General features: G+C 41.0%; 1 protein-coding gene across 1 annotated transcript in view; it reads left to right on the top strand.

Moving 5' to 3' along the window:
• LOC121578298 (receptor-type tyrosine-protein phosphatase T-like) overlaps window positions 1-15,179 on the top strand; it is a 510,655-nt gene that overhangs the window by 414,191 nt on the left and 81,285 nt on the right. Inside the window, exon 20 of the mRNA XM_045223992.1 lies at window positions 2,420-2,607. Within this exon, the coding sequence (XP_045079927.1) occupies window positions 2,420-2,607 (188 nt within the window). The remainder of the gene's footprint in view (window positions 1-2,419; window positions 2,608-15,179) is intronic.

Genomic DNA, 15,179 nt, shown 5'->3' with positions numbered 1-15,179 from the left:
ACACACTGCAGCAGGGATTTTGGCCCACTCCTCCATACAGACCTTCTCCAGATCCTTCAGGTTTCGGGGCTGTCGCTGGGCAATATTATGACACAGATCATACACGTAACGTTAGCTAGCAAGCCAGCCAGCTAACGTTAGCTAGCTACCTAACAGTATGCTTTAACTTGAAATGAAAACCACTTTCTGACAAAATTAGAACGTGTAACGTGTAATATCTTAAAATGTAGCTAACTAGACTATCTTACCCGTATACATGGATGGACGCTTCTCGCTCTCTGTCACTGATGCCATGGTTGCCCTTAGTTTGAAGATATAATCCGGAGACAGTTGTTTTAAACAACAGCCTTCTGTGTGTTCTCTTTTTGACTCCTTCTGCATATTTGCAATCAAACACCATAATTTTCTCCATCTCCTTACTTATCCTACTCTAATTCCACTGGGCATTCCACTGATTTCAAAACGTGGTCCTCCAGAAAGTGGAGAGCAACACTTTTGCAGTTCTACTGCGTGATATCTTTAAAAAAAAAAATGTGTTAGAAAGGATTACCTACACATACTGACCAACTCATGTTATAGACAGAAGCAAGCTACATGGCAGACCAATCCGAACTCATCTCTCAGCATGTCCAGCCCATCCATTATCTCAGCCAATCATGGCTAGAGGGAAGGTTCCTGTCTTTTTACATGGCTAAACCAACTAGGCTCATAATTTAACAATTGTATTCGTATTTACAGATGGCATAAAAGTTTGTTATTAAGGCATATGAAAGTTCACATGTACCAGAAGGCATTTCTGCCTTTTTAAAAGTTTACGTTCAAATGCCTGTCCTGTGAAATAGTGACGCGCGACATACGCCTAGTTTCCTGAAACGAGTCACATATGCACATCCAAACTTTTCACAGGAGCTGGATAAAGATCCAAAATAAAGAGAAAGGGGGAATGTCCACTTACCATTATACTGCTCGCAAATGTAATGTTTTATAAACGTCATGGAACCATCTTACAGATCATATTTGCACTTCTCCAGAAATAGCAGAAGAAATTGCATTGCATTCAAGCCATGTACGTTCTCGCCATAAACCCATGGACGGTGAATCTTTCTAATAAGTTTGGTGTTTAATCGAATGAAAGGAAAAATAATCAATCTGTTTTTTAAACCAGCGGCAATATTTCTAAATAGGATCAGGTCAGAAGCATGATATCATAAATCGCTTCTCTCGTTCAGTGCACAAGTAGGCCTAAATGGAACGAGAATGGAACAAGTCACATTTGAATTGAAGCGAACAGATTTAATTGAAACTACCAAATGTCGGCCTTTAACCATACACATATTTTATACAATATTCTGCCCATATTTCTATTTTTGAAGGACTAGTATGAACGGATGTTTTAGGTACAGTAGGCTATAGGCCTACATAGGCTACTGTGAAATGCTTTTTAGTTTTTCTTGGAATAGAAACACCCTAATATTAATAAATGTCATTATTTAGCTAAAATATCAGAAACACATCGTCAATAATAAAGACCAGGATCTTTTCATCAATAAAAAGTCTCAAACTGCAGTGGTCACTTTTGTCACTTTTGTGCTTGTTTTTAAGGACACACCTCAAATATTTCCACCCCTCCCACCTCAGTGCAAGCAAGCTGATGTTAGACAGGTAAATTGCTGAATCTGGCATTAGGGGCTGGAAAATGCCAGTGTGCCAGTTTTGACATGCCGAAATTGAAAACTAACATGCATTTGACACTTGCGCCTCCTTAGAGACAGCCGAAAACAGAGCTCTAAGTGTGTATTAAATTTCAGAGATAATTAAGATGCAAATAGCCACATTAATAAAACACGGGGTGATATTAGCCTACCACATTTGCAATGGTACTTTAGGTATTTAATGCCTGTAATATTGAGCATTTCTCTGCCACTCATCTCCCGTTTCCTCTTCTTAATGGACTGATTAGAAGCAATGTACTACTTCAATCTCACCAATCCTAATTTTAGGAAGGCTCAATTACTAGATTGTATTTAAAGTAGTGAAGCATAGTGTCTCTTGGATTACCCATTTAACTTTGAATATCATCATTAATGATTGCGTAGCAGCGAGATAGAGATAGAGGATGGCTGTTGTCTAGAAACAGGGTCTATGGAGAGTTAACTGTAAGAGTTTGAAGATCTCATGCTTTCAACGTTTTTCGAGACCTGCAGAGAGCTAGAGAGGTCTCCACTGAAAGAATTCCCTCAACGTTTGAGAGAACAACATTTCATGAAAACGTGAGACTTCATTATATCAAAATGAATGTTCCACTGAATCATTCTAACACAGACTGTCCGCTATGCGGTTCAATGCTAACCCAAACACGCTCTCTCCTGAGAATGTCACAGAGTAAGTGGATACTGAGTGTGTTCTCCTTGGTCCACAGACAGCAGCCATAGTGAGTTGGCTCAGCCATCGTTGACCATCCAGACGTACCCGTACGGGGGCTGTGAGTCGGTAGAGATGTCCTACCAAGCAGGCCAGTTCCAGCCAGCCATCCGTGTAGCCGACCTCCTCCAGCACATCACCCAGATGAAGTGTGGCCAGGGCTACGGCTTCAAGGAAGAGTACGAGGTAAGAATAGTTAGTACGGTTTTATCAACATTGCAGGGAATTCTGAAGTGTGTTTTTTGACATGAAGTCGCGTCATTGTGGTCTCTATGCTGTTTGCCAGGAACTTAATAATGATGTTATCAAGACAACTTTGACGTTCAATTCAAATTTCCAATATCGTCAGTTTTCACTTTTACTAGACATCCTACACTTCGACCAGACATAATCCAGTTGCATTGCTGATTTTCTGCCTTAAAGGAATCCTATTGTTGTTTGAGCTCTGTTTGAGTTTATTTGATTCCTTACCCCATATGTTTTAACAACAGCTCACATCTCTGTTTGAATGATATGATGACATCAAATGTGCACTTTCCCTCTTTATAACAAGAGAAACACTAATCAAATATTTATTGAAAATCACATTTAAAAACATCATTAATATTGATAGTTTACCAACACAAATTAATTATCTGAAATATAAAACGGACTTCCACCCAATCCTATTGATCAATGTTCAACTCGTCTTGGAATATTAGTGTTTTTTTTTTACTCTGCATTGCATCTTAAGTATTTACATTTGAAGGTGGCACAAAAGTGATAAATACGTTAAGTGAAGTAACAAAATACAATTAAATATGCCCACAGTCATATTCCTAATGCCAAATCACTCATCCAATTATTTTTCCTTTTCTCCTGAGAGTGAAAAGCACGTAACCTTCAATATTGCTGCAGATGTATCTATACCTATAAAGAGCCGGTTCAGCCTTTTATTAACTACTGTAAGTCACTCTGGATAAGAGAGTCTGCTAAATGACTCAGATGTAAATGTAAAACTAACTCAAAAGGGTCTCCAGCAGAGATGGGACCAAGTCAATATTAGTAGAGTCAAAAACAAGTCTCAAGTCACAAGGTCCAAGTCTCAAGTCGAGTCCCAAGTAGATCAGGTCAAGTCTCGAGTCAAGCCCAAGTCGTGCATTCTACAGTAAGAGCAAATAAAGTCGAGTCAAAAGCTTTTTCAAGTCTCAAGTCAAGTAAAAAAAAATCTATACAGGCAATGACTTGTTAAACTACTACTAATCTTTGTCTATTTATTGAGGCTTCCAGACAGACAGACCTTTTCATTATTTGTCTACAACACAAAAAATGTAATAATTAATGTTGACAACAAATTGCAAATGCAAGTAAATTATAAATATCAAGCAATTTGGACATGCTAAAAGACCAGTAGGCCTATGCTAATAGTTGTTGCTTGATGCCCCATTGCTGGTGAGCTTGCAAAGTAAATGGTTCAAATACTTGATCAGCCCAAAATGTTTTTGCTGCATATTAATTTATGCCAATCCTCTCTCCCTACTATTTGATGTTTGTGATGCACCCGATCCTACAGCTGTACAGCAAATCAGCATGTTCGCTAGCTCAGTGGTTTTCAAACTTTTTGACCCGGGACCCCCGAAAAGGAGCGTTTCAAAGCTTGCGACCACCACGCACGCACATACGCACAATCAATGCGCAAATGTCATTACAGCCATAAACGCAAGATACAGAAATAAACGTTGTTTTACACCTGCATTTTGAGCTGAAAGTCATTTATGTTAGCAGTCGATATCAACTAGGGATATCATGTCACATTGCCACTTCTCAGGCGTCCAGAGCAAGCAGGATCATATGGCCTAACTGTATGCAGTGGAGGGTGGAGGGTGCAGGATTGGATAGAAAGCATGATCTGTCTGTAGCCTTTTTCTTCCTCACAATATGGTAATTAATTCGCCAGAATATGTTACGCCTTCATTCCATAACTACTGAGGTAGTGCAATGTTACAGCTATCTTTAAACATACCACCACTGAGGTATATAATTATAACCCAACCAAACTAGACCTATCTGAAATATGAAAATGATCAATGAAATCACAAGATAGCCTATTGTTGTGGCAGAGATGCGTCTGTAGCAGATTGCTAAACAGTACTTTCTATGGATAATATTAACGTACTGTAGGTAGGCTACTCTGTTTTTGCCAGACAAAACCTGAGAAAATTAAACAAGTGCTTTCTGGTCACTAATCTGGATATGTGCGCCCGCCTTTGCGCGCCAAAGCTGATGACGGGTCATTGGTTAACAGTCAAGATGCACAACTTTTGGTTCTGAAGCACAGATTAGATGTTTTTTAAACAAGAATGTGCTGCAAAGTCATATGCCTATGTTAGTGACCAGATCGAATAAGCAAAGGTATACATTTAAAATACAAATGGTAGACTACAGCCTATTAAAACATGTATAAAAAATATTTTTCCCGTTCCATTTCATGAGTTCTTCTTCTTCTTTTTCCTATTGCCATTATTTCATATTTTTCCATGCTAATTTTATATCCTGAGATTTTAGCGTATTCTGAAAAGATTGTATATTTTATAAAATATTATATAGGCCTAATTCAATTAGTGCTAATTCACCACCTGAGGAAGTGGAAACTCAAAACACATAAACTAGATTGCTAACTCTAAATTGAACACCTACTGTTAGTAGCCATGTATTAATCTACTGTACGATGGCCGATGCGGAATTTCACACGCTCCGTATTTCAAAGCCATATCAGATAACTTGATTGTAAAACAGTGTGCTTTGAGCTCAATAATGATAACTGAGAAATACATTATAGTATACCTACAGAAAGTTGAGACCCTCCTCTCTTTACTATGGAGAGTTTTTTCCCCCCACAATTATTACTCTTTCCCCCGCAATTGCATTTTGAAATGTTATACAATCACGATGGGCACACGAGGAGGAGAGAGAGTGTGAGAGGCTCGCTCATTATAGCAGCCCCAGCGAAACAGCCAGGCACAGCGGCAGTGCAAACACTTTTATTACAGGAATATGAAGGATAATGCACTTTACAATAAAAAAAAATCATGATTGTATCCGCCCAAAAAATAGGACAATTGGATTGACGTGGCCAGGTAGAATGTGCAGCTTGCACCAGTGCGACCAATTCAAAATGTAACTTGCACAGCCAAGTTAAAGGGTCGCACAATGCGACTTAATTGTTGCAGTCTGGAGCCCTGCTAGTTGTCTAGTCCCACTTTTATTAACTTTCCCTTTCATTGAAAAAGTCAGTCTTCCGGGAACACTATGCAGTAGGTAGTCGATTATTGTGCCTAGTTCTATAGACTGGTCTTCTAGAGAAAGCCATTCCTAAGGTTCTCTGTAATACAGTACTTTACTGATACTTACCATATACAGTAAGACTATGTCAATGAATAGTTTTTTCGTCTTCTTGGTACATAAGGGCAGAAATACATAGAGTAGAAAAGGAAGAATCTTAGAGCTTTGTTAATGTGAAGGTTGTGAAGGTTCTATTCAACTTCTTGGCTGTAGGCCTCCAGTAGCTTCCCTTTTCCTGTCTTGTAAACATGAGATACATTGCCTTTTTCCCTCACTCACTGTGCCTGCACTGATAAAGCCAGCAATTGTGCCTCTTATTTAAAGGATCATCCATCACCGGGGATATTTTCATAACGCCTTTTTGTTTTCGTTTCTCCCTCTAACCTGATTTGCCTAACAATTCCAGCACCTATCACATTGCAAATTAAGTTGGCACTCTTTTGGCACTTATATTTTACTCGCTGCCCGTGTGTCCACGCTTGCTTCTGAAATATAAAGGTCGTGTTTTTTCATACAGTCTATGGGGAAAGTCAATAAATTGGCACGCATTCCCGAACACGACTTGTGGCTAGTGGATCGTGACTGTGGTGATGTGAGAATATCTTAAGACACATACTGTACATTCAGTGGGGACTCTGGGGACTCTGATTAAAGGCGATAGCGGCCACCTGTGTGTGTTTGTCAGCATAATCGGCCTATTACTCACATCCTGACAGATGCACTGAGAGAGGGAGACAGCCCTCACTGGCACAAACCACACACACACAAACACACAAATGGATGGGCCCACATAGGCAAACAGAGGAACGGATCAGTTAACAGGGACATCTAGAGACACATAAAGAACGGGAGAGGACTAATTGAATCAAAGTCAAAAGCTTTTGGACATTTGGTCGCCGTCATAAAGGGACACGACCTCAATCGCTAGCACATTGGATTGAGATAGAGCCCTCTACCCACTTCTCTGTGTGTGCCATTGCATGCTAACAATGGCTGCAACCCTAATGGCACCATATTCCCTTTATAGTGCACTATTTTTAACCTCTCTTAGGGAATAGGGTGCTATTTGGGACACATGCCACAGCTCGCATAAGGCAGCGCCTCCCCTTCTGTCATATTATAATTTTATTGCAGTGTGTCATCAGTTTATTTTTGGAGAAAATATGTAAAAAGACAAGGCAACCTCATCCCAGTCTGGGTCTCAAATGGCAACCTATTCCGTATATAGTGAAGGGCCAAAAGGCCTTTGGTCAAAAGTAGTACACTATATAGAGAATAGGGTGCCATTTGGGACACTCACCCAAAACTAGGGCTGGTTAATGGCCCCACAGTAAAAGCTATCTGTTGATAAACAAAAGGTCATAGAGCACCCATGGAGTACCCACTCACTGGAACTGCCTAAATGTGCTAGCATCCAGGAGCACTCACAACCAGCATCTGTCTTTTACTGTACATTTTTCAAAGGTTTGGTTGAAGAGTTGTTTTTGCAAGTATGTACTGTATGTGAGCATGTCTGTCTGTGTATGTATTGCTCTGAACATGAGCCTCTGTCTGTGTTCTTTTGTGTTTGGTGTGTGAGCATGCCTGCGTGTGCGTATGTTTGTGCTTGTGTGTGTTGTCTGTGTATGTCCACACGCACGCGTGTGTGTTTATACATGCGCCCATGTGTCTTTATGCGTGTGTCCTTGCACGCGTGTGTGTGATGATGAGGCTGTGGGGGAGGCAATGCTTCCTCTGCCCTATGGGCTTTCTGCCTGTCTCCATTTCTCTGCGTACAGGGACCCTCTCTCCCTCCCACACCCTTGACTCTATCTTATCACATCGCATCACCCAGGGGACGAGAGAGTGTGGGAGTTCTCCCTTTTCTCTTCTCATCTCCCTCTTCTCTTTCTCTTTCCTCTCTCTTTTTCTTTTTCAAGAATATTAATAGGCCCAGAAAACTACAGATTGGAGATGAGAGGGATTGCATTAAGGGCATTTTGTTTTTCTTTTTGGAAAAAAAAACAGCAATCCCCTGACCGCAAAGTAAAAGGGAAGTTGATCGTTTCCCCGCAGGCGTGCAATTATTCACCTCATTCCCACTTGGTCTCATTATCGGACAAGAAACGATGGATAGATAAACACTAGCCAGAGTGAGCCATCGGACTGCAACACACTGGCATACGGGCCTGGGTCGTGTTCATTAGGTCATGCAGCAGAAACACAAGCATTACTGAAATCCAGGTAGGGAGGGGCCCTGTTTAGTTCTGCTTTCTTTGTTGCTTAATGAACATGACACTGAAATCTTCGTTTCTAAACTCTCAAACACAGGTGATGCCAGAGATGCCCATTATGGATTTGGGGTTGATTGATTGATTTTATTTGACAGTTTAAAAAATTACATATAGACACAGTTCATACATTTTAAAAACTTGACAGGGATAACGCAATTAAGTAAATTACTTATTTTCATTACAGTACAGACATAGATACATTACATAGATACAGATATGAAAATGGTTCTATGGTTCAGTCATCAGCCAGCTTTTGACATTGTTTTTAAAATAAGTTCTGGTCGGTATAGCTTTAAGTTGTTGTAGTAGTTTGTTCCACTCAGCAGCGCTGGTACATAGAAAGGTGTTCTTACCGGATTGACTCTTACATTTGAAACAGGCAATGTCAAAATCTTAAATAATTGGATAGGAGTCAGTAATAATTCTGTGGACAAGACCAAGTTGAAATATAGCTGCAAGCAGCAATGCCGGGGTTCAGCTGTGAGCACACAGTGTCACCATCATGACAAATTGAACACATTGCCCTAGGTTGAGGTACTGTACTGTTTACCACACTTGTCAATTATCAGAACTCAAAATCAAACTGACCAAGCAATATGCTTTTGATGTATCTTGGACAATTCTTTATGATGTTCACTAAATGAAATGTCTTCTTTTCCAGAATCGCTGGACTTATCGGCACAAAATTTGGTATATAGCATCTATGGATACACATCTTCAAACCCAATATATTTCAAGACTCAAGCTGAAACAATATGGCCATCAATGAACTTGCATTCATGTTTTTTCCTGTCCAACAGTGCCACCATCCAGCCACACTGAACCATACTTTACAGGATAGCTAGACTCATATCCCTGAGCATGTATGCCAAATCTCAAACTGATCAAGAGTTATAAACATGTGCCCGTTATAGCGCTACCATGTGGTCGATCTGAATGTGCTTGCATATGTTGAGTCTTGACAGTGTTATATATCCGAATCCGAATATCTGTGTCTGATTTGTATGCACTTATGTGCCAGACCACACCCATGTGAATGTTTATTGTTTGACATGCTGCCCTGGAAAATATTGCCTTGAGAGACCTTGGCCCATAGATGCCATTTATCACGTTTTGTGCTGATCGGTCATTCAGTACCAGAGAAGTAGCGTTTTAAGTGTTTTTCACAAAATTCTAAATGGCGGAAAATCCATAATGACGGACTTCATGAGTCCTTTGGGGAAATGTGTTCCTTGTGCGGAGAGGGACCTATGTAGCGAATTTCACGACTCCACGTCACACTGGGTGAGGGGTGTGAGCTTTTAAAGTTTGCACTTTCAATCACTTGTTATAGCACCACCATGTGGCCAATTGGCATGGCATCGCAAGAGAGGGTGTGGCCCATAGCCCTTTACCATCATGCAAGGTTGCACCCTCCTAGGCCTTACCATCTCACAGGAATGTACATATTTTTACAAACTTTTTGCGGAACTGGAATAATAATAATAATAATAATAATAATAATAATAATAATAATAATAATAATAATAATAATAATAATAATAATAATAATATTCAACGCCAACCAATGCAATCGGGTTTCACCAGCTTCGCTGCTGAACCCCTAATGAACGCCAACAAATACATTAGGGTTTCACCAGCTTTGCTGCTGAACCCCTAATTAATACAACCCTTTTCTCTATAGATAGCCAGCCTAGCTGTAAAGGAATCTGAACTCCGACCATTTGGTTAGATTTTTTAAAAATACATTCTTGCCTTATTCATTAATTTATTATTCACACATTTCCTAATTAGGGTTGAATCCTGAACCCATAGCTAACATGGGCTAAGAAATGATAGCATGTAGCTTGTATATATACACACCAGACTAGAACTACTGCAATACTCTGCACATAGTATGAATGAAAGGAAAAACTTTCAGACTGGCTGAACTTTCTTGAACAAACATCCGCCTCTTTGTATTATCGTCAGCTTTGAACACAGAGGGAATCACAAAACCAAGCTATAACCATGGGCGCTCTCTCCTCCAAGAGTGGCAAAGCAACATGTTTTAATCATGGTTCATGAGGACCGTTTTCTCTTTCTCTCTTTTCTCTCTTTCTCTCTCTTGCACTGTGTGTGTCTGGAAGGGTGCAGTACTGAGCCATTCATTAGTATCTTGAACTTTTTATATTCTCTGCCTTTGATTCCAGTGTTTGTGAGCTCTCATCTGACTTCCACTGTGAATGCTGTTACGTTTCAAGGGAATATCTCGTCAAATCAGCCTCTAAAGTCCATTGCGCGTGATGTGGCACTGTCAAGCAAGATGAAACATCATTGAGAAAGCAAACACTGAGTCGAGAGCGCAGAGGATGGGTCCGCGAGCAGAGGACGAGTGCCGCGAGCGCACAGACCAGTTGAGAGCGAAGAAATTTGGTCGAGAGAGCAGAGGATGTCCGGCGAGCGGACAGGCCAAACTTGAGAGCTTGCAAGTGTGACTTTGGGCGAGCAGAACAATATTGCCGCAGATCAAAAATCAATATACGAATAAAAAATATAGAACTGTAAGCAAGGAAACATGGTTATAACGTGTAAAAACATTTAAAATCATCAAATTGTCAACCAACAGTAGTCACTTGTCTTTGTCAAGTTTTGACTCTCAATTTCTCAAGTTGCTCTATCTCAAGTCTTGACAACTTTGGGTTTCAACTTATATTTTCTTCTCGATTGGATTTCAGGCTGGTGGGCTTAGAGGTGGGTACGTGTCTAGAAAGCTTAGATTGGTCACTTTCACTGGTGTGATGGATGAACTAACAAATGCTTGCCCTTGGCCAGTCCAGTGTTGTGTCATGTGATTGGTTGAGTCTTCTTTGGGTACATGACGTCAAACAGATGCGCTTCAGAGCTGTCTGTTTAGCTTGCTAGCCATCTTGAACAGTAAGCACCAAAAGACTTGGGAAACCAGCTTCAACTTGATACAGCGCATTCGGAAAGTATTCAGACCCCTTGACTTTTTCCACATTTTGTTACATTACAGCCTTATTCTAAAATTGATCAAATTGTTGTTGTTTTCACAACAATATACACACAATACCACATAATGACAAAGAAAAAACAGGTTTTTAGAAAGATAAATCAGTATTTAGACCCTTTTCTCAGTGCTTTGTTGAAGCACCTTTGGCAGCGATTACAGCCACGAGTTTTCTTAGGTATGACAGTACAAGCTTGGCAGACCGGTATTTGGGGAGTTTCTCCCATTCTTCTCTGCAGATCCTCTCAAGCTCTGTCAGGTTGGATGGGGAGCGTCGCTGCACAGCTATTTTCAGGTCTCTCCAGAGATGTTCAATCGGGTTCAAGTCCGGGCTCTGGCTGGGCCACTCAAGGACATTCAGAGACTTGTCCTGAAGCCATTTCTGCATTGACTTGGCTGTGTGCTTAGGGTCATGGTCCTGTTGGAAGGTGAACCTTCGCCCCAGTCTGAGGTCCTGAGCACTCTGGAGCAGGTTTTCATCATGGATCTCTGTACTTTGCTCCATTCATCTTTCCCTCAATCCTGACTAGTCTCCCAGTCCTTGCAGCTGAAAAACATCTCCACAGCATGATGCTGACACCATCATGCTTCACCGTAGGGATGGTGCCAGGTTTCCTCCCGACGTGACGCTTGGTATTCAGGCCAAAGAGTTCATTCTTGGTTTCATCAGACCAGAGAATCTTGTTTCTCATGGTCTGAGAGTCTTTGGGTGCCTTTTGGCAAACTCCAAGCAGGCTGTCATGTGCCTTTTACTGAAGAGTGGCTTCCGTCTTGGTGGAGTAATGCAGAGATGGGTGTCCTTCTGGAAGGTCCTCCCTTCGCCACAGAGGAACTCCGGAGCTCTGTCAGAGTGACCATCGGGTTATTGGTCACTTCCCTGATCAATGCCCCTCTCCCCCGATTGCTCCGTTTGGCCGGGTGGCCAGCTCTAGGAAGAGTCTTGGTTGTTTGAAACGTCTTCCATTTAAGAATGATGGAGGCCACTGTGTGTGTGCCTTTTCAAATCATGTCCAATCAATTGAATTTACCACAGGTGGACTCCAATGAAGTTGTAGAAACATCTCAAGGATGATCAATGGAAACAGGATGCAGCTGAGCTCAATTTCGAGTCTCATAGCAAAAGGTCTGAATACTTAAGGTATTTCTGTTTTACATTTTTTATACATTTGCAAAACAATTTTAATAACCTGTTTTTGTTTTGTCTTTATGGGGTATTGTGTGTAGATTGAGGATTTTGTATTTATTTTAATCAATTTTATAATAAGGCTGTAACGTAACTAAATGTGAAAAAAGTCAAGGGGTCTGAATTCTTTCCGAATGTACTGTATATAATCAAAGTAATTCCACGCCATTCCTCAGTATTATTGAGGCATAAGAAACCTTTACACCTTTAGTTAAGAAACACATAAATGAGCATACTAGTATGTTTAAGCAGTCATACATGACTGTTGGGAGTGCGGTGCCATACCTTTAGCTCCCTGGTGCAGCAGAGCTGACACACCAAAGATGAAGTTGCGTCAGATGTCTGTGGAGGGTGTCTTGACCCCGCTCTGGCTGTTCTCCGGACTGCGGTAACGCTGAAACCTGTCCCTGGCACTGTTGGAATGTGCCCCAGGTACTGTTGGTGGCCACCACACATCCCTCAGAATCAGTGATCTCCAGGTCATTACAGTGGGGCATAAGCACAATCTATAGAAAGGACAGAAAGATACAGAATATGGAATTAGATTTAGGGCTCGATTTAATCAGATCCGCTTTAGCCAACATCCGCAAAGGGGTTGTTTTGGCAGTGTTGGAGATGAAACTGCGCTAAAGCTGTCAAATTCACAAGTGGCTCCCGGCATTATACCTAAAGCGGACATTGCCATTGGTCGCATTAAGAGCAATCCCATGCAGCCTTGTTTACAAGTTTGAACACTGGAATGTGAGATGTAATCTACACCTTGATTAGGATGATAGAAATACTCATTATTTAGTTGAATGATTTTTCAATTTGAGCGTAATTATTTCTAAATAGCCTACACTTTCTTGTTCTGAACTTCTAAGTTGAGTGTGACTTTGTGACAATGATCGCAATAGCGGGTGGGGCGGGTGGGGCTTCGTGACAATGATCGCAAGAGCAGCTGCTCACTCATTTGACTGCTCCAACGCAGAGGACTCCTGTATGTCCTATCTCTGTCAGCTAAGCAGAGAACAACTTCTCCACCACATAGTGAAAGTAGGCCTGCATGGAGAGAGCGATGGAGAGAGAGAATATGGTTAGAGGTCATTTTCTTTTATTGTAATTGCACAAAAACTGCCAGAGTAAAAGTAATCATATCTGTGTTTCATATAGACTCAAAGTATGCAGTTAGTGGTTTACAATATTGGCTATTAAATTTGGAGTATAATCTCGCTTGGCTCTCCCTCACCCCATCTCAATCAAGGGCCTCTTCCCCAGTGAGAGCCGGTTCTGTCTCTTCTTCTCACCCTGCTTCTCCCTCCTCCGCCACTCCTTCCCAGTCATGCTGGTCTTCCAAGTCCTCCTTCTCCACTAACCCCTCATTAAAATAGCTAGCTAGCTACAATGCTCTTGGTTAAACCAAAGACACTGGTAATTGTTATGTGGTTAAACATTAGCTAGCTAACCGAGCCTGCCTAATCAGTAGCCTGCTTTAACAGAAGACCAAATAACTATACTTTGACCCTGTAAAACACCACATTTCACTGCCCCTATCTGGTGTATGTGACAATAAAACATATTCTTCATTATTGAAATCATAGTTGATTAACTTAGTTGTTTGGTTAGGTTCTCTACTGAAAATTTTAATTTAAGGTTAGGGTTAGGGATGGATTGATATTTACATAATGTGTACATGCAGGAAAATGGGGGACGGTCATGTTTTTTCAATTTCAGTCAAGGGGAGGGTTTAGTATTTTCTTAATCAAGGGGAGGGTCATGTAATTTGTAATTTATGACATTTCTTTGAGAATTTGTTGCTTATTAGGCTATACAGTGCATTCGGAAAGTATTCAGACCCCTTCCCCTTTTCCACATTTTGTTACGTTACAGCCTTATTCTAAAATATAATAAAATCATTGTTTTCCTCATCAATCTGCACACAATACCCCATAATGACTAATTGAAACAGGATTTTAGAAATGTTAGCAAATGTATAACCCTTTACTATGAGACTCAAAACTCAGGTGCATCCTGTTTCCATTGACCATCCTTGAGATGTTTCTACAACTTGATATACCTGTGGTAAATTCAATTGATTAGGCATGATTTGGAAAGGCACACACTTGTCTAGATAAGATCACATAGTAGACAGTGCGTCAGAGAAAAACCAAGCCATGAGGTCGGAGGAATATTCCGTGGAGCTCCGAGACAGGATTGTGTCGAGGCACAGATCTGGGGAAGGGGTGCCAAACATTTACTGCAGCATTGAAGGTCCCCAAGAACACAGTGGCCTCCATCATTCTTAAATGTAAAATGTTTCGAACCACCAAGACTCTTTCTAGAGCTGGCCACCCGGCCAAACTGAGCAATCGGGGGAGAAGGTCCTTGGTCAGGACGTGACCAAGAACCCAATGGTCACTCTGACAGAGCTCCAGAGTTCCTCTGTGGAGATGGGAGAACCTTCCAGAAGGACAACCATCTCTGCAGCACTCCACCAATCAGGCATTTATGGTAGAGTGGCCAGACAGAATACACCCCTCAGTAAAAGGCACATTATGTTTGACCAGATGCAATGCTATTTTACAGTAAACAAATTGACAACAGACTTTCAGAACGCTTATAGGGAAGGACATTCAACAAGCACAGCACTTACACAAATGACTGATGATTGCCTGAGAGAAATTGATGATAAAAAGATTGTGGGGGCTGTTTTGTTAGACTTCAGCGCGGCGTTTGACATTATCGATCATAGTCTGTTGCTGGAAAAACGTATATGTTAAGGCTTTACACCCCCTGCTATATTGTGGATAAAGAGTTACCTGCCTAACAGAACACAGTGGGTGTTCTTTAATGGAAGCCTGAGTAAAGCCAGTGTGTCTATGTATGCGGATGACTCAACACTATACACGTCAGCTACTACAGCGACTGAAATGACTGCAAAACTTAACAAAGAGCTGCAGTTAGTTTCAGAATATGTGGCAAGGAATAAGTT

Source organism: Coregonus clupeaformis, chromosome 12 (genome assembly GCF_020615455.1).
Source record: "Coregonus clupeaformis isolate EN_2021a chromosome 12, ASM2061545v1, whole genome shotgun sequence".
Classification (NCBI taxonomy): domain Eukaryota; kingdom Metazoa; phylum Chordata; class Actinopteri; order Salmoniformes; family Salmonidae; genus Coregonus; species Coregonus clupeaformis.
This window is presented reverse-complemented; position numbering and strand designations above follow the sequence as displayed.